Source organism: Sceloporus occidentalis, unplaced genomic scaffold (assembly GCF_023333645.1).
Source record: "Sceloporus occidentalis isolate IW3139 unplaced genomic scaffold, rSceOcc1.0.p SCAF_16, whole genome shotgun sequence".
NCBI classification, from domain to species: Eukaryota; Metazoa; Chordata; class Lepidosauria; order Squamata; family Phrynosomatidae; genus Sceloporus; species Sceloporus occidentalis.
In genome coordinates, this window is record NW_028316996.1 from 11,759,390 (window position 1) to 11,779,148 (window position 19,759).

A 19,759-nucleotide genomic window follows, 5' to 3' on the forward strand; every position below is an offset into this window, starting at 1 on the left:
TGTCTGATTAAAGTGGGTTAAAGCTCTGGAGACTCTTCAGCACCATATCCAGTTCCCTCCTCGCTTTACGAATAAACAAGCAGATAATCACCACCATGCACTTGTTGTTGATCTTCTCCGGCATTTATGTTATCATCTCCATTATCCTGAGTGTATGGAGACAAATAGTGATGGAAATATGGGATTCCCAAAGGTGAGGTAGGGGTAATTTTAATTCAAGAAACCTCCCAGTTAAGAAAGCGACTTCTTAAAAAAAAAAAGCAGAGAATCTAAATCCAACTGTAGGTAAACCTTTATTGCTTTTTTTTTTTTTGTATTAGTCATAAAATGCAAACACCGAAAAGCATTTAGCAAGGCAACCCTACTCACACAATTATTTGTAGAAAAATCCTGGGAATCCTTTACTTAAAATAAATAAATAATAATAATATTATTATTGTTTCTGGAACCTGTTGTGTGTGTGTGTGTGTTTTTATTCATACAGGGAATAGTGCCAACTACACACAATTTCACAGATTAATATACTAACATGTTATACATGTATTGTATATGTGTGCAAACATTGCTGACAGTTTCTATTGCTGCCTGATAAAACCTTTGTAAAGCCAAATAAGGCATTATGACTTACTCTTCCAATAATTCCAATAATTACCGTATTTCCTCGATTATAAGACGACCCCCCAAAATCTAAATATTAATTTAGGAAAAAAACAAAAAGCCTGAATATAAGACTACCCTATAGGAAAAATGTTTTACTAGTAAATATTAATTCATGTAAACAAAGCTATGATTGAGAAAAATATATATTTTTTTATTTCCTTTTATTTGCCAACCTGCCCCCCCAGTTATGCACATCTGCCCCCAGGGTTGCCACTCTGCCCCCAGAAATGCCTTATACCCCCTATTTGCCACTCTGCCCCATGATGTGCCTTTTAACCCTCTATATGCCACTCTGCCCCATGATATGCCTTTTAACCCCCTAAATGCCAGAGTGGCATATAGGGGGTTAAAAGGCATATCATGGGGCAGAGTGGCATATAGGGGGTTAAAAGGCATTTCTGGAGGTGTGTGTGTGTGTATGTGTATATATATATATATATATATATATATATATATATATATATATATATATATATAAACTGCTAACAGCAATCACACTCCTGCCAAGCCAGCCAGTACATGCTGGAACCTGGGGATGATAGGAGTGTGAGTATAGCCTCCACCACCTACCACCCTTACACATGCTACCACCACCCTTACACATCCATGCTATCATACACTCATTCACAAACATTTAAATACTCATTCATTCCATTAATCACACATACTTGCTCAAAAACCCTCCCCCACCTCCTTACCTGAACTGCAGATCTCTCACTCGAAGACTTCTGCAGGGGCCCAGCTGTGCGAGCAACTTCTCTGGCCCCGCCCCCAGAGGAAGGAGGGGGGAGGCAGAGTTATGTGAGGACTCTTCTAGCTTCCTGTTCTCCTGCTGCTCACGACCAAAGCACCGGTAAGCAGCCTGGCCCCAGCGGACATTTTTTTGAGGTCTGATTAGAAGACGACCTTGATTATAAGACGAGGGGTATTTTTCAGAGCATTTGCTCTGAAAAAACCTCGTCTTATAATCAAGCAAATATGGTATTTACCAAGCTAGAAATGTTTTAAACTGTGGTGTACGGTACATTTTTAAACTATTAGTTTTGCCGGTACTTTCCCATCCATAGGGTAGCTGACGTTAGAACCTGTTGACCAGACAAATACTGTTGGCATGGAGGACAGCTGTTAGAAATTAGAAAGACCGATGGTGATCCATTTTCTTTTTTCTTTGTGTAAAATGTTATCTCACTTACTTATGTTTTGATTTTAATAGGATACATTAAACCAGATTGATACTTAATGCTTCTACTACCCCCTTAATTTTAAGTGGAAGGGTTTAACATCACCTTTACCCACCATAACTTATGTAATGGTATTTTTTGTGCTCCCCCATGCCTCAAGTATTAAGCCAGTATCACAACCTCATGCGGAGTCCCATTAAGGACAAAACGGCTGTCCATGAGTGGTGATCTGGCTACTGCACCTCTTCCCGAGTTTTGTCTAAAGGCTGTCTTGTACAGCGGGCAATTACTTTCAAGGGATCCATGTATAAAGTGGATATAGAGGCAAAGGTGATAATTGTTGACCTTGTTTGCATGCGCCTACCCAGAATCCCTTGTGGTTGTGGCAACACTATGAGGTTTCTGAAGGAAAAAAACAAGCCTTCTGGCTTGTCTGATGTCTGTAGATGAGTGTTTAATAATGCTTCTACTACCCTCTTAATTTCAAGTGGAAGGGTTTTCCATCACCTTTACCCACCATAACTTTTGTTAACTACATGCACAGTAAACTTCACCTCTAGCCAATAAATGTGTACCTTGTAATAGTTTGCTATCTTTCTAGAAGTACCTGTGAAATTCTGTTTTAATTATCCACCAGTAGCTAAACCAAGCACGTATCGCCAGGATTCTACAGATAGCAGAATGCTCTCAATCTTCCAGGTAGGTCAACTGCAAAAATTAAGAAATCATAGAGTGCTTGAGAGAGAGAGATTCATATCAACGTGACCACTCTCTACACCATTATTGGAGCTGTCTGGAACACACAGGCTCGCTTTTAAACTTTTGACAATTAATTTCTAAATGTAATGTAATCTGACAGTGACAAGATGTTGAAAGACTTGCTGAGATGTCATAAAGGTGACCTTTCTGCCCATATGTAACCAAAAGCCATTATAACAAGGAACCTCAGAAAGAATGTAACTTCTTTTGTACTTTGTTAATTAGTTATTGATTTGAAACAATGCACTACAAAATATTGTCAGATTAGCGAGACGCCAGCAAGGTCACAGTGTGACAGTCTGGTCTTGATAATCTTTATACAGCACAAGAATTCTTTAACTAAATCTTTTGTTTAGAGTTTTTTTTGTCCTATTATGCTTTGAGATTTGTGGAGATTGGCCTACATATGTTTGAAAATCTGAAAAAATATCTAGTATTAGGAGGAATTTGGAGGTTTCATGTCATATGTGTTTTTATTTTAACACCTGTAGGATGAAACGCTAAAGATCAATCCATTATAGACACATATATTATGTGCAAAGGGCTGAGTAAGGGTAAGTTGTGTGAAACACAATTAGTGTTAAAGCCTTAGCATAAATGAAATAACATAATAGTTTTTGAATATGTATAGAATTTAGAAATTATTCTCTGGTTGGCCGTTTGCTCCTCCCAATGGTGAGGCAAATCATTTTATCAATATCGGACACAATATTACATAATATTGAGGGTTTTGTTTAAAACGCTTTGGAAAGTGTTCTTTATACCTTCTGTATATATATATGAACCAATAGAATTAAGTCAAAACATAAAAAATACAGTTAAAATAATTGTTCTGATCTTTATCCTAGCAAACAATGGAATTCTCTAAACCGCCAAATGGTTTCTATGTTGCATTTTAAATTATCATCATCATCTTTTATTTATATAGCGCCAACAATGTACGCAGCGCTTAATACAATACATATATATTCAAGGGGTGTGGCAAGACGAGAATTGACAGACTAAGACAAACTTAAGAAAAACATTAGGTGGAGAGAGCCCTGCTCGCAAGCTTAAAAATTGTGAATCCCTAAATGGGATGTCCCAGAAGGTAACCCTTAATAGAAGTCCCATAAATATTTTAGGGTAAAAATACCTGTAAACACAGACCTTGGAAATAATAATACAAACTGAAACACACAATGAAAAAGATTGCTTGTATGCAAAGCCCATTGACGGAGAACAGAATCTCATCAGGATTAAACTGTTGTCTTAAGTCTTGCTGCAGCGTATTTAATAAAAAGCAGTTCTTCAGAAGGTAGGATTCATGCTTCGTGCCCCCTACACGTGAAGGGGTAGACGCAATCTACCTTGAACTGGGCTGGGCTATATTCTTCACACCATGACATCAAAATGTTGTGATTTGGTTCAACTCAATGTGCATCTCCATATAGATGCCAACCAAATTTCCAACTACTTTCAAATTATGGAGTTGCATGATTTTTTACATTTTTTTTACTCTTTCATCTCTTTGTATGCCTGTGTTTAACTCCAAAGTGACCTTAAGGTAATGCAGTCAAAAAAAATAGATGAGTAATTGCAAATGCCTGCAACTAAAATAGCGCAGTCAACGCAAATAACAAGAGGCTTAAATGTTATTTTAGTTCCTTTAAATACCATACCAAAGGCATTAAAACAAACAAACACAAAAAAGCTTTGGTGGTTTTCTGTAGGCTACTGTCCCCCCCCCCCCATCACTGGCTTGCGTTTGGTAATCCCGACACCGTGCAGATTGATAATCAATAACACATATGATATCATATTGTAAATCATACTAAAATGTCAAACTCCTTCCTAGCTTAGAGATGTCTAGCAAAAATGTGAACACAAGGAAGTATATACATCAATCTGTTACCATAAATTAATTTGTACAATGTGTGAAAATGTCAGTATCCCCTTGGGGTAGTAATACATTTGCCTTTACTTTTAAGATATTCAATATATATACTCTTGGTGTACAGGAATTGTAGTGTTCACACAGTGTAATGTTCGATAGAATTCATGATGTTTCCTAGTTCATTCTATGAATCTTATTTAAACATTAGGTTTTGCAAATCGGTGTGTGTGTGTGTTGCTTTATCATGGGTCACATTACTAAAAACGTATACTTTAATAGGAAGAAACTTGCATGTCGTACTTGCAAATGTGCCTGCTAGCAGTCAAAATAATTACATTGTATATTAGAAACCTGATTTTATATAAATATATATTGTTTATTCTTTTTTTTTACTGTTCTGAAACAGAATAAAGATAACATTAAGAAAGGACATTTGCTTAACTTTTTAAAAGCTAGATGTTGCAGAGAAAAATAATAGTTAATAAGGTACAATTTTATTCTTCTTGAGTCCTGGCTGGTTCTAAGACCATTGGCGGTGACAGATATCCTGTTGGCTGCCTGATTGACTACTGTGTCAGAAGAGCTAATAGGAAACAGTGTGACAAAATGACGGCTGCCAAAACACTAGAAGTGCCCTAAATGCCTTATCCTTAACATTCTACATGGAAGGATACTTTTACTAAAGTTGCAGGATTCAAAGTTAACTAAAATCTTCCCCTTCCTGACATATCCCACCTCATATGCTCAAAATTGGGATTCAATGGGCAGTTCTAGATTACTTGCGCATTAAACTGCCAAAACAGATATCTCGTTTATGCTTACTACATTTCAAAGGAATATGGAAGGTTGCTTGCGAATATCAATCTGTCAACTTTGGGGAATTATTCTTCAGTGGCGGTTCAGAAAACACTTTAACATTCGCTTAACAACCCAAATGTTAAGAAAGGGGCCCACTATCCATTTACTCACTGATATTCTAAAAAGGTTACTAGTGTTAAACAATTTCTTGATACATCTTGTAAATTGATGATGTCTTTAACACAAAACAGAGAGAAGTTCCCTGGTCTTCCTATTCTTTATTTTTCATATTTACAAGTTAGAAGCTGTGTTGATTTTCTTTTACAGACAATGGCTGGTCCAACTGATTGGACTGTTTGACCCAAACAACTACAGTAAAACAACATTATGTAAGCTTTCTATACTCTTACAAGGAGACCCACCAAGGTACTAATGAAATGGACTGACTTAGATATTTTCTAAGATGCTTCCTATATGTCTCCCCATAGACAATATCTAGCAGGTCTTGTGGGCTCTTAAAAGTCTTTAAATGTGATGATTCAGAGGCTGACTTAATTCATTGTTTACATTAATTCTCAAAAAACTGCACCACCAGAATGGGCTATACTTGGCGTATCAGGACATGGGAACTATAATGTGGCTTTGGAACATATTTTGGTGGTTTTTGAACGCAATACTGGGTGCAAAATACAGCTTCTACAATTTCCTTGTGCAATGCTCCATGATTTTCAAATGGATTGGTTGGAAACCATGTTAAGTAAGGAAAATATGGGGAAAAAAAATGGAAAAATGAACTTTTCCTTAGAAGCTTTGCCAAAAGGCTTTAATAAACACTACAAAGCAGAGGGTACAAAAGCAATGCGTTTTTACCAACACAAGCATTTTTATAGTTTGTGACTACAGAAAACAAAAAAAACTTGCCCATTCCTAGTTGAACCAAAACTTTGTGTGTTTATGCTAATAAGACTTTGGGTTGTTGCAAATTTATACAGTTGCTGACCTAAACATAAAATGATGAATTGAAGAATGCACTGGGTTACTCATTCCTTTAAATAATGTATTACGATTGCATTCTATCAGATTCCAAAAATCTTTTTTATTTTATTTATTTTTTATTTTTTTTTTTACTGTTGTCCAGTTGCACACCTTTTAGAAGTGAGGGTTTTCAGCTTTCCAAACTTTAGCTCCTCAGGTCTGGAGAAGAGAATGTGTCACTTTTGGCAACGGTACAGAAACTGTGTGAACATGTCACAGCAAAGCAGTCTCAAAGGGCAAGCTGCTATGCAGCAGCTAATTAACCTTAGGAAATAATTACACAAATATGCAAATGTTGTTTAGATAATTCCATGTGTTATCAGCTCAGGTAGTCCATCATAAATGCAGACCTTGGAGTACCTCAACATTAAAATCTGCACTAGTCGATAAGGCTTTGTTTCTTGCTGTTCCTCTGTGTGGTATTTGCCAATAATGGTTGTAATATTACATTAGTAAATCCTGTCTCTTGTTCTTTACAGCCAGCAGGACATAACAATATATTTTTACCGATCAATGCATAGTAGTGTCATTTATGCAATAACTTCATGTAGTCTCTCTGACCTTTAAAACAAAGACCTGAGCTACTGGATTTAGGGTTTGGAGACTGATAGGTCTTTATAATGCATTATAAAGATCTAACAAACATATACATGAAAATGTTACTGGATGCAGAGACGAACCGGTAACAGAGGCAGAGGTAAACTGTCCCCCTGTGTTGCTCTGATTTAGTGAACTTGGGCTATTATTCCAAAGTTTGGGTGTTTTACTTACAATAACATATATAGCCACTAAAGTGTTCAGGCAAATTTTTCCAAAACGTCTGTTGTATATGACAGAGGACTTATCATGCCTATTTATTGTGTTGTGGGGCTAGCTGGCTGGTATCACCACTCGGAGGAATAATACCGGCCCCCACCGTACTTGAATAATAGTGGACCCTGGCGGCAGTAAAGCTTGCAGTTTTGTCTCTCTGACTTTGCTTACATTATGAAGGGCCTGGTCCAGTGAGCTTCACCACCCAGTGTAGCTTGGATGGTGCATATTCATCACTGATCAAACTATTCATTATAGATTGAACATAGCTGCCGAGCCTTTCTTGGAGAGAAATTTGTCAAGGATGGCATTTATTAATTCATAGTGATTAGGTAGTTAAACTCTCTTACTTCAGTAATAAACCTCATAGAAATCAGGTTTAACACAGAAGTCTAGGAGCATCCTCTGGTAACCTAGGTCCTGTTGTGCTAGACATTTTCTGTTTTCTGTTGAACAAAAAAACAGTTCCTAATTCCAAGCTTGTTGCTGTGTTTCTATGCTTCTGTAATACCATTTATATATTTTAGACAATGCGATTATGTGTAACATCAAGCTGTACGGGAGTATACACTTATGAGTCTACTGGTTTAACATTTATTGGTAAAGAAAAAACTTGGCCAGTGGAAATTCTTGTCTATGATACGACTAACTAAGATGAAACTCCACTTACAGGATAATGGAAGTCCAGAAGAACATGCCTTATACGTATGGGACAACTTCATTTCAAAGGCACAAGCTGAGAATGTGTTTTTTGTGGCTCACAGTTATGGGGGACTTGCGTTTGTGGAGCTGGTAAGATAATTAATCTTTGTTTTAAATGTATTATTATTATTGTGTCCAGAATCTGTTCATTTGTAATGATGCGAATTCCAGTCTTGCTTACATAGACTTTATCAATCTTTTGTACCAATTTAAAACATAATTTACCACCCCAATAATATATTTATTATGTAACCAGGATGTACAATACATCAGAAATTGTATTGTATATAAAATAGATAATTTAAATTAGAAATCTCATTTAGCAATGCATTTCAGGTACTTAAGGCTATTTTAAAGCACTAGCAGATATGTGGTTTATTAACGGCAGACTTTATAGTATTATTTGTATACTGTAGCATTTTCATACTGCTTAAAATGTTCATGTTCTGCCTAAGAAGCTGTGTTATTATATCTGAACAATGGCCAAAGTCCCAGCATATCTTCCGTGGCCATGCTTCTCCTCGGTAGTGTTCCATCTTGTTTATTTTCAATAATTTATTTATTTAACTGGCCTAATGCCGCAAGAAGCCGCTACAAACATGGACAAAACCAAACAAATTTCCTCACTTTTCCCCAGCACCAAATTTGAGGTAGTGAATGAAGGGCTGTACGTGGGGCACCAATTAATACTAAAACAGCCTAAGGGAAAACGTTGATCCATTACAAAAACACAAACTGTGTTAACATATGTAAATCTGTTCTTTTTCAGCAAACCTCCTTCTCTAATTGAAACTGCATCTGCGTCGTGTTTAAATGTGGATTCACATGACAGTATCTTAAGTCTGCTGTGGATAGGAATTAATATATCCAACTATAAATAAATCCTTCCCTTAAAGTATCTTTTGGTGTAACCTTTCTGGAAAGGTCAATTCGCAACTGAGGTGGTTCCAACAATCGTTTCAATAATCTATTTCATTTATTTCACCAAATGCTTGCAAACCGTCTTTATGTTTACAGTAGTTGGTAACTTGTTGGCCAATTTATCGCCTTCTCCTGGTCACCTTATAGCCCATGTCCTTATGTTAGAGGAAAAACAATATGAAGTGAATGGCAGTCAATAAAATTCTCGGGTACGCTGGGGACAAATATTGGGCTTCTACTGTAACAAGGCCAAATAGGCATTATGGATTACATGCTGTGTGTTGGCATTTGTAGTCCGTGTTTATATGGCTTGGAAGAAAAAAAGAATTTAATGTATTAACCGGCATATTGAGCAAGGTACCTAGTTATTCGTGGATGGGATTAATGCATCTAAGGAAAGGGCCACCACATACTACAAAGATCTTTCTTCAAACCAGACACTGGGTTTCGAAGCAACAGTACATTTGTGATTGTTAAAGCCAAGTTTCTAAATGTTGGTCCCACAAATACAGAGGGAACCACTCCCTAAAAAGCATATAAATTCAGATTCCGGGGTGCTGCCGGACCGGTGCGCCACTCCGTCAATGTATACCAATTTTACATGGTTATATTGCTTACAGTCGGGGCTGCTTTTTAACCCACTGGGACTCCTGTAATTTAAAACCCTTCCTGGACATCATTAAGGATGCATTTGTGTGGCAGCCATATTTATGCTTCAGGTTTTTGAATAGTATTTACTGGGTGTGTGCTGGTTCCTTGTTTTGTTGTGTGTACTAATTGGTCATTTCTGTATTTGTGTGTATTTGCAGGGCCTGGCCTTATGGTTGAGCACTCCACCGACCACACGGGTGCCTTATTAATGGTGTCCAGAGAGTGCTTTAAGTTGCAGGAGAGTCCCGGTGGGTTTAAGGGCAGTGCAATCCGACTGATTAAGCAATATAGCCAAGTACAATTAGATAGGACTCCACATGATTGGGTTACTTACATAGTTGCAGGCTAAGCAGTGTGACCATATAATGTGTCTGAATACAATGCATCAGATGGCTGCTTTTTAAATAGTACTTACTATGTGTGCGCAAATACCTTTGACAGGATATCCTCAATTAGGCACATATGAATCAATTGGTGCCCCGTCTTAAGGCCAGCTAATATTAAAGAGTATATCCCACGAGATGAGATAAAGACACAGACCCTCTTATGGGTACTTGGGACCAGTGTTGAGGGATTCCACCTTAAACAAAAAAAGGAACGGCGCTAAAACATGAGAGATGATGCTTGAGCTAGTTCTGCTGTGGCCTCTTCTCTTTATATGAGCCAGAACAAAGCCCGGCATTTGGCTTGTGCCAATGTCATCTCATCCAACTGTAGTATTTAACTAGAAATTACCAGAAACATCAAAATGGTACATAGGTGATCGGGAAAAACTAAAGGAGATCAACATGTATAACTTAGAGGAAAGACAGGGTCATAAGACAAATAGAAATATTCAAAAACATATAGCTGTTAAATATATCAAGGGTTGGTAGTCTAAAACTAGAGTGTCACTCGCTATATGTGATATTAGAAAGTATTTTTTTCACTGAGAAGGTGGTTGAGAAGTGTAGAAGCCTTCCAACGGAAGTGATAGAAGGTCAATCCATTGAGGGATTAAAGCGGGCACGGGTTAGACAAAAGGATATCTTTGCATAAGACAAGGTCAAGGACCAAGTGAGGCCTGCAGTCTTAAAGCAGGTAGAAAATATAAATGGCTTCAGCCCTGATTAGAAAGGTGTTTGTTAATACGCTAATGCATATCTTGGAGTTCTGTGAGATGGGAACAGTATCTTTTCTGTGGGCATTACAGAACTTAGTTGTTTATTACAATTTGTAATTTAACGGTTTCAGTCCCTTCGGAATTCTCAGACAAGGAAGAGATAGAGTTTTTAATACCAGCGAAAAGCTTGCGAGTGAGGAAAAACATTAATGCCATTTGGGAACTGGAGTCAGCTGCTGGTAATCCTTTCTATAATATGCAGCCTACATGTGCAGAAGGTCTGTATCACACGAGAATGGTAAAGGAGCACATTTGCCTACTCAACATCTAAAACACTGAACATATATGTATTCTCTGATAATCTGGTCATCGTACGGAAAATTCCCGGATTATTTGGAAGCGTTTTGAAATTGTGAGTAGGCTTATCTTCAAAAGACATCTGACAATCTATTTTGGGGATTGCAATATGCAGGAAATATTTTGATGCTTGAGACGGGTGGCCTACGACCCTCCTAGTACTTCTAGTATAGTTCCGAAAGCCTTTTGTGCATTTTGTTTCTGAAACTCATATACCCACAGGCTGTGTAGTGAAAGAACGTTGAAGTCCCTTTAGGTGAATGTATTTTGGACATTACTGGATAGTGCACCATGTTATGTGACAGATATGTTTTGAGATATTGAAATATTCTTGTAACACTTGTGGAAGGGTCAGTGGTACACCCTACTGTAAAACATGAGACCTCAAAACAATTGTATGGTGGCCACTTGGTTTTCAAGAAATTTCTTCAGTCTTCATTTTGGAGGGGACCACGTGTTGTCATTGTCCTGATTTTTTTGTACGGATAAGAACCTTATGAAATAAAGAAGGCAGCTCAATGTTACGTAGCTTTCCTTTGGAAGAAAAATGATTACTTGGATAGAGACGTAATGCTTAGATTTAAAAGGTGCAAATGTATTCATTAACTTAGTACATTTGTTGTTTCAATTAACAATTACTGAATCTTGTATTGTAAAAAAAAATTGCTTTATTGGATCCAGTGCTCGTTCAGATGTGGCCTGTAGTAACAAAATTAATTTGAGTTTATAATTGGCAGTGTGCTACGACTAAATGAATAGAGATGAGTGCTTTGTTTACAATTTGCTGTACTAATTATTTTAATATTAGCTGTAAAGTAAATCCAGCGACGTGAGCAAAAAAAAATAAAGCTTGCCTAACAGCACACTTTTTTTTTTACTTTTTTTCTTAAGTTTTATTTCCTAAATGCATTAGATATCCATTGCATCAGAGCTATTAAGTGTTAATTTAATTTCTCATCTACTTAGTGCCCCTTAATCTGCACCATCCTGTATGAGAAAGAAGAGCTAACCCCCATAAAACCAATAAAGTTGATTAAAAAAAACTCTAGGGCCACCTAAAAAAACAGCTGTAACTATAAACTGTAATATTATATGCTCAATGCATTGTACGTGTTGAGCTGTATATGTGCTCCAAAACCAATCTTAAGTGGAGAGTTAAGTTCTTAGCTATGTTGGCCATCTCGTTAGCGTGGGTTAAGTGAAAGAGCGGGGATGTTTAGGCTCCTAGTCCTTTCCTCCTTTGAGTTTTTAAGTAGGGGACCCTGATTTCCTTACAAGAGCTAAACGTAGGGTCAAAATGTGACACAAGTATTTTCTTTATCACGTTATCTATCACGTTATTTTCTTTTCCTGATGTTCCCTCCCTTTTCTTCAACCCACTCTTAAAGGATAAATACCAAACTGTGTATGCCAGCTCAGTCCACAGGCATTCAGTGCTCGCTCAGGTGTACATGTGGAAGGCCTCACACCCACCAACACAATGACAGAACTAATAGACACCAGCAGGCTCCAATGTAAAATAAGTAAATATCACTTCACTTTTTTATTCAAACAAATAGATGTAATAGAAGTCTAAGATGCAGAACAGTCGGACGAACTGAACATAAAGGTAGCGCGTTACGCACATGCTTTTGCGGGTTTTCCACTCTTAAAGGATGCCTGAGTCTATCAGAAATAACCAACATGTTAAGAACAGGGTAGACATAACTTCAAAGGAAAGAATAATCACGCGGGTCATGGGAAACTGCAATCAAATCCACTGCCCTGTAGTACTGGTATAGAGTGGGTTACTCTTATGTATTTTATACTATTATGTAGAATGTAGGATAAATTGGTGCTTTTCATTTTTCAATATAATAAGTGCATTCATATAATATGTGTTTCGTTCTACAGTTTCTGCTAACTTATATGCATCACTACGTTTGTGACCTTGCACTAATTAAAATAAATCAGGGACGTGTTATTTGTTTATAGAGCATTAACATATCCCGCTGAAATGTTCAACAGCAGAGAGAGCATAGAATTAGAGTGGACGCTGGAACACAATGTCTGGTTTGCATGTGAATTTACTGAATTCTTTGTCCTTTTATTTGTTTGTATTTTTCTCTTGGTTGTGGTTTTACGATGCTCAAGCATGTTTTGATTAACTTCAATTATTTGTCAACAGCCTTAATTCAATAATCTTTACAAAAGCCTATGCTATCCATGTCTAAACGGCCTCCTCACTTAATAAAGACATCCCCTGGGATTTGCCCTGAGTTTGTTGTGATATTTGAACTGGCTAGTTTTTGAGCACTTGGTAGATCTATTGCTTAGTATATTGATTAATGACTTTGGGCTAGTCCCATCAGACTTTAACCCCCTCACAGTTGAAACAATTAAGCTAAAGCCCAAGCACAGGCACAGCAGATGACTAGACTGTCTCACTCCTTGCTCTGGTGGACCTGTCCCCACTTTTGTTCTTCTTTAATAATGAGCCACACAGATGTTTCAGAACAAGTCTTGACTTCTGACCTTAAGGTTGCAGGGGTCATGGTACTCAGGCCCTGTGAAATAAGCACAAGCTGAGTAAAATTTTTTCCCCAATCACAAGAAGTGGTCAGTAAGTAAGAAGAAGCAGGCTTTGTCAGAGAGACAACATTGTCTCGGTGAGCGTTGGCTTCTTTAGACTGCAACCTCTACAGGAGGTGCATGCATGGGAGGCAGAAGATAATATAACAGTCACATTGCATATATGCCATATGGACCAAGGTCTGTGCAGTCTTATACGAATGTCTTTTTTTGTTGGAGTGTAATCGGAGCACAGCACATGTTCAAGTACATTCTTTGAAACGAGGTTTTGATGCTTAAAATTGCCTTGTGAATAAGTAGCCTCAGAGGTGGCCATGTATGACTTCTCTATTATTTACTCCTTAACAACACTTTTTTTCACACACTGTTGGGCAAGTGTGAGATACCAGGCCATAAACATGTTGTTTTTAGATCGAATGACACCGAATAAAGAAATCCTGTCATAAAGTGACAAGTCTCTTTTTTTTTTTTGTCCAGATTGAGCAGTCACTTAAGAGACCATCTTGAGCTTGTATTCCATTATCTGCTTAAGTAAATGGGATTATAGCAAAAGTATACCTGATGTAGTTAACCAAGTATGAGAAGAGTGTGTAAAGAATTGGCATTTTCTACTGTCCATTATATAATCGCCTCTCTAGAGAACAGACACTTGGTAATCTATAGGAGTGGGAAAGCTTTGGCCTGAAAGCGACTGCTCGACTGTAACTCCTGAGATAGAAGTCGACTAACCTTCTGCAGGGCCGGTGAATTACAAAGCCGCGCTTAAAGTAACCGGATAGTAAAACAACCCATGATTTATTTTCGTATTTGTTGTTCCAGTGGAAAGTTTCAGAATTTTCTCAGGCAACAACCCATAATTAGTAGTAGAATTTATTAATTTTGTGTTGATGTAGTCAGGTTTTCACTTCTACTGTAAAATGTAAACATAAGCATCACTTTTTTTTACTTTGATTTCTGGATACATCCTCTCTTTATACCCTCAATATCATAATTTTACGGGCAAGTCTCCTGAACACGTTCTGGACCGGTCTCCTCTTTTGACAACTATATTTGTCACCTCTGAATGTGCTTTGAAAACCAGCTAAATAAACCCCTTTTTTGGCAGCCTGTTTTAAAATTGTATACGTTGTCCATACAAATACCATTTGGGGTTTTTTTTATGAGCAAAGCTATTACAAACAATAGCCATATTATTAGGTCCCCGTTTTACTATTTCACGGAGCATGCACGGCTCTGTTAGAAGATGCTTTCACAGCCAGTTATTGCCCAGAAGTGCAAAATAGGTGGAAACCATTTGGACTCTCCCATTAATTGTGTTGATACAAAATAGTTGACACACAAGCCCTCTGTGAGGTTTCTTGTGGAACAAATGTATCATGATTGTTTTCCGAACAGTGACATTGTGTGTCCCATGAGAAAATGTCACTTATTGCTGTCTCCATAGAACTTCAGATCATAAAGAGGTAAATGTACAGGAAAACACATACAGCCTGTACCCAAACTTAAAGGGAACAATAAAATAATTTTGTGCTTGCATTGTAGGTTAATATACCCAAGAATCTTGTAGACATTACTTCTGCTCTCCATCCTTTTAGACTTGCCTAATAATATGATTTATTTCAGGATCAAAGCAGATGACATCCAAATACCTTTCTTGTCCTTTACTCTTCCCCTTTCTTCCAATGTCTCATCATCCATATCAGGTGTCTGACAATGATGCCCACTCTGTTTAAAAATCAATATTAGCCTAACAGAGGTTAGCTCTTTCTGCTGTCAGTCCACCTCTGACATATTCCTTGCTGGCTGTCACTTCACTTCCACGTGTTGCATTCTTCATGTTTAGTTCATCTAATCTACCTGTTTTTCACACATTTAATACATTCAGAGTTGATTTTATTACTTATAAAACAAACATGGCGTAATACTTTTATTTAACCTGCTTAAATGTGCACTCCAGTCATTTTATATACGGTAATCCTCTGTGTTTTGTTGTGTGCAAATCAGTGCTTGCATTTTTATTAATTATTGGAGCTTTTTGACTTATGTCATTAAACTCCTTCCCTGGCTGCCTGCACTAAGATCCAGAAGGATCATAACTCGGTATTAAAACTTTAACTGGTTTGTCAAATTCAGAGAAATCACTGTCATCACCTTAATTTCTCCTATCCCGAATTTAATCTCAATTGTTCCATATGAATGCTTCTCAGGACTTAATAAATCAGTACAGTCCAGTGTTAATGGATTCTGCCACGGGTGGACAGTAAGCGGCCACGGCTAGCCCCCATGACCCTAGTCGGACAGCTCTGTAAAAGGCTGTACGCTATTACTACTGAATTTACGTAAAGTGGCTGCCCAGCTCTTGAACCATAAAAGTGAGTGATTAGTTCTCCTAAAAATATAATAGTTTTAGTACTGGAATGACTAGTAACTGTTTGCAGTAACTGTTTGCAGGGTCTATCATAATTATTGTACAACCGTATATACCGTATTCACAATTAATCCATGTTTTGGGACTTGGTATGTATGTATGTATATGTGCACAAAACCTGATATTTAAAAGGGTTGCTTACTGCTTTGTGTTATACATGAGTGCAAAATATATTTGGGATTTTACAGTATATTAAATGCTCCGTGATCAAAGTAAGTCCAGTAACCTGCAATAATCCTCAAAGCTATATCTAGCAGGGCTAGCACCACAGCCTGCATTGCATACACATATGTTACACATGTGTATAGTGTTTGTGTTAACTTCTGGGAACTGGCAGATTTGGCTTGTGGTTGGATTCCCCAAAACAGGCTAATAAAGTGTCCTGCAGCAGGCACAGGGGGCAACGTAATGATGCTTCAGGCCAAGTCTGCGCTCCATGTTCTCCCTCTGCCTACTTTGTTCAGCCAACTTTGTCTTACATCTACACAAGAATTTATTTACATTCCATCCCAATATTAGGAGCCATGGCCACCAAGACGAGGGATTTGACCAGCACTGAGTGAGCTATGTGAATATACCAAGCCACCTACTGCTGTTTAGTTAATGTAGACCACAGAGCTCCTGAGCTTTTTCAGTAAACCTCTGAATTGTTGTGTAAGTGTTGGGCACTAAAAGAAAAAAATATACATCAACACCAAATACTTGCAAGCCCTCATAACAAGTGTACACGAGCGCTTTATCTTACTGCATGGAAAATACGATTGCATGTATTACATTTGCAGTAATCACAGTTTAGCTTAATTAAGTTGAATTTTTTAGCCGCTCTGTTATTTCTAAGCTACGCTCAGCCTGGTGAGCTTCCCTTACCCTCCTGCTGATGAAAATAACCTAGTTTAAGAGTTCACTGAAAACATGAGGGATTCATCATTATATATTTACTGTCTGAGGCAGATATAGCTGTAAGGTCTTATCAGATCCCATTGATCTATTGCGCATGTTCGCTCCCTGGGTTGCTGAACGTGCTTGCATTAGCATAAGGCCCTGGGCAAGGTTCTTTCTTGCATTGATTGGCCTGTCCAAGGGAACCTGATGTGTTCTCGCATTGATCTCTATGTCTTTTCTTGGAAGACAGTGTTACCTAGAGTTCATCTCAAACGTTCCAGAGAGAAGGTAAAACTTTACTGCAGATGTCTTAATTTTGTCAGATGCTCCTTGGAGAACACTCTTCTTTTTCCCCGAGCGGTGTTTTTTGTTTTTTTATGCAATTTGGATATACTGCCTCACATAGCACCCTCCAAGTTGCCATCCTTATTAAAACAGAATCTCTCTTTAAAATACATTACAATTAGTCATCTTGTCAAATTGAAATTCAACATTCAGGGAACTAGGAGACCTAGACAGCATATCCAATCCACACGTGACATATGTTATATAGATTCTTGCAATTTCTTTAGTTGAACAGGTTATTTTTAGACCATCAGAGACAGATCTGTACTGTGTACATTGCATAATTTTGTAGACATATCTGTCTGTTTATCTCGATTTCTTCCTGGTGGCCATATTGCCAAATGAAAGAAAAATGGCGCACACTCAGTTTCCCACTCACACACATTTCTGTCCAATGGAAGGGACACCCCCATGAAAGAAGAAAGCATGTTCATGAAGAAGAATTAAATGACTTGCCCTCCTCAATGGTCTGACCATTCTTACCACTGATTGGCTGCTTGACATCAGTGTGTGCTCCTCCCACACATGCATATCTGAACAGACCTTTACCCGGGCCAGCAATGGAGCTGACTCGAGGTGAGTATATCACGTGCAGGGAGGTGTCTTCAGCTGATCACATCCCCTAATTGGCATTTAGTTGGCAGGTGGTGAAAGGGGCAAATGCAAGAATTTGCAAAAGGGACAACACGCAAATTCAAAAGGGGCCACACAACTAACATATGCATTAAAGTGTGTGGGGGGGGGGGGTGACCAGATACTAATGCTAGAAAACCCTGTTCAGTCTCTCCTTTTTCCCCGCCTATAATCACCTCAATTCCTTCCTCCAAATGAGTGGCTCCAGGTATTCATTTAGACTTTGAGGAAGGCAGCCACATTAGCAGAAAGATTGCCTGGGGCATCCGCCCTTGGGCAATAATTAATCCAGCCCTGAACTCTTTAGGTCCTATACTTTTTTTTTTTTAAAGCCTTTGTATGTGGGACACTACACGAATAATCACAAAGGTTTCACCCAGGTGCCCAACAAAGTTGTGTCACACCGTACCCAACGCCTGTTTTCGATAACAATTTACTACATAAGCAGGCAAAGACATTACATAAAGTTATTAGTTTTTACATCATAGTGCTTTCAGATATTTTATTTGAGCAGCAGCCCCAGCATGACTACTCAAAAATACTTTCTGAGTACCATTTCAATCCTGGATCTCACCTACTGCCTCCAAGCAAACATCGGGAGACTACCTTGAGCTGAAGGGGGTACACCTCACAACTTTATAATCTTAAGGATCAATGGAACTGTCCCGACAATGCAGTGCTGCTCCATGTGGGGATGTCTGTAGCTGACACTTTAGCAAGTTTTTAATACAAGTTGGGTGCAATCCGAAAAAAAGGTGTTAAACACACAGCCAGCAAGTGGAGTTTGATGTATTTGTGATCAGATCATAGAAACAAGCAAAATGTATTATAAATGTAATACTAATCTAAAATATATATATTAAATATAGTTGCTGTGAGTGAACCACAGAAAATGTGGTCTTAATTGACACAAGTCCTATGTGAATAGATGGTACCTGCGCAGAAAGCTTTTCTGTCCTGCTGTTTTTATTTATGAAGCTGTGATTAAAGAAGCAGTCATGTGAAATGGTGGTGAAAAGGAGTAGGTGTGTTTTCCTCTCCAAATGCAGCTGTGTGGGCCCCCGAGGGATGTTTTACCCACAAATAAACATGAGTGGTCTCATTATGTTTACAATATGGAAATGAACTAAAGAAAAGTTCTCAGCAGGACATCTTTAATACAGAATCAGCTGAGACTGAGACTTGGGTCCTGGAAATAAAAGTCTGCACATTTCCAGTACTTGCTATTTCATGCGCAGAAATGATCAGATTGTGAATACTCGGAGGCAGAAGATTAATTGGTCTGTCTAGCTTTAACTGACATGTGGAATGCCTGTGAAGCAGTCACACTGCCTTTCTAATTGCCTCCTACAACACATATTAATGAGAACCGCAGATTTCAGGATGCTTTCCTAGGAGTGCACAGAGCTCCTTCAGTAAGTAGCATGGGTCAAGAAGACTGATCCATCTGTGCTCAGATGATTCCTGACAAATGCACTATTAGAGACTGCAGAGGAGGAGGGACCGCGAGAAAACCCCTTTTATGAAAAGAAAAAATATATATTATACATATAGTTCTATGTAGTTTTAAACACACCTATGTAGTTTGATCCATAGCCGTGGATATAAGTCTACCATTAATAGGAGTATACGTTTATTGTAGCTAAAGATTTGGGGTTTCAAAACCTAGGGTATAGGTGTACTATAATTGTTAAATAATTTTTTATATTAGCTTAATACTACCATAGCAACAAAGCCTGCTTTATTTAAAATGATGTACGCAATATAACAAAAATACTTTGCTAGGAATTGCTTCTATAGTTTCAGGATCATTTTGCTTTTGTTAGATATCTGTCATATTTTCCCAGATAAATTCCTTGTACCCTGAAGCCGGTAATAAATTGCCCAAAACAAAATGATTAGCCTCTCTATACCACTGTATAAAATGTCCTCCTTTTGCATTCGTGTGTTCTATCCATGGTTTGTGGTAACAAACATTGCTTGTTCCTGTTTGTTCTGCACAGTTCTGTATTTAATCAGAATGTTCCCCTGGCAGCTCTTCCATA

At 38.0% G+C, this 19,759-nt stretch overlaps 1 protein-coding gene across 2 annotated transcripts in view; it reads left to right on the forward strand.

Moving 5' to 3' along the window:
- Positions 1 to 19,759, forward strand: part of LOC149303037 (cotranscriptional regulator ARB2A homolog) — a 168,181-nt gene that overhangs the window by 63,118 nt on the left and 85,304 nt on the right. For both annotated transcript variants that reach the window (XM_089481864.1, XM_089481865.1), the window contains one exon: positions 7,795 to 7,914. In XM_089481864.1, coding sequence (XP_089337990.1) covers positions 7,795 to 7,914 — 120 coding nt within the window. The remainder of the gene's footprint in view (positions 1 to 7,794; positions 7,915 to 19,759) is intronic.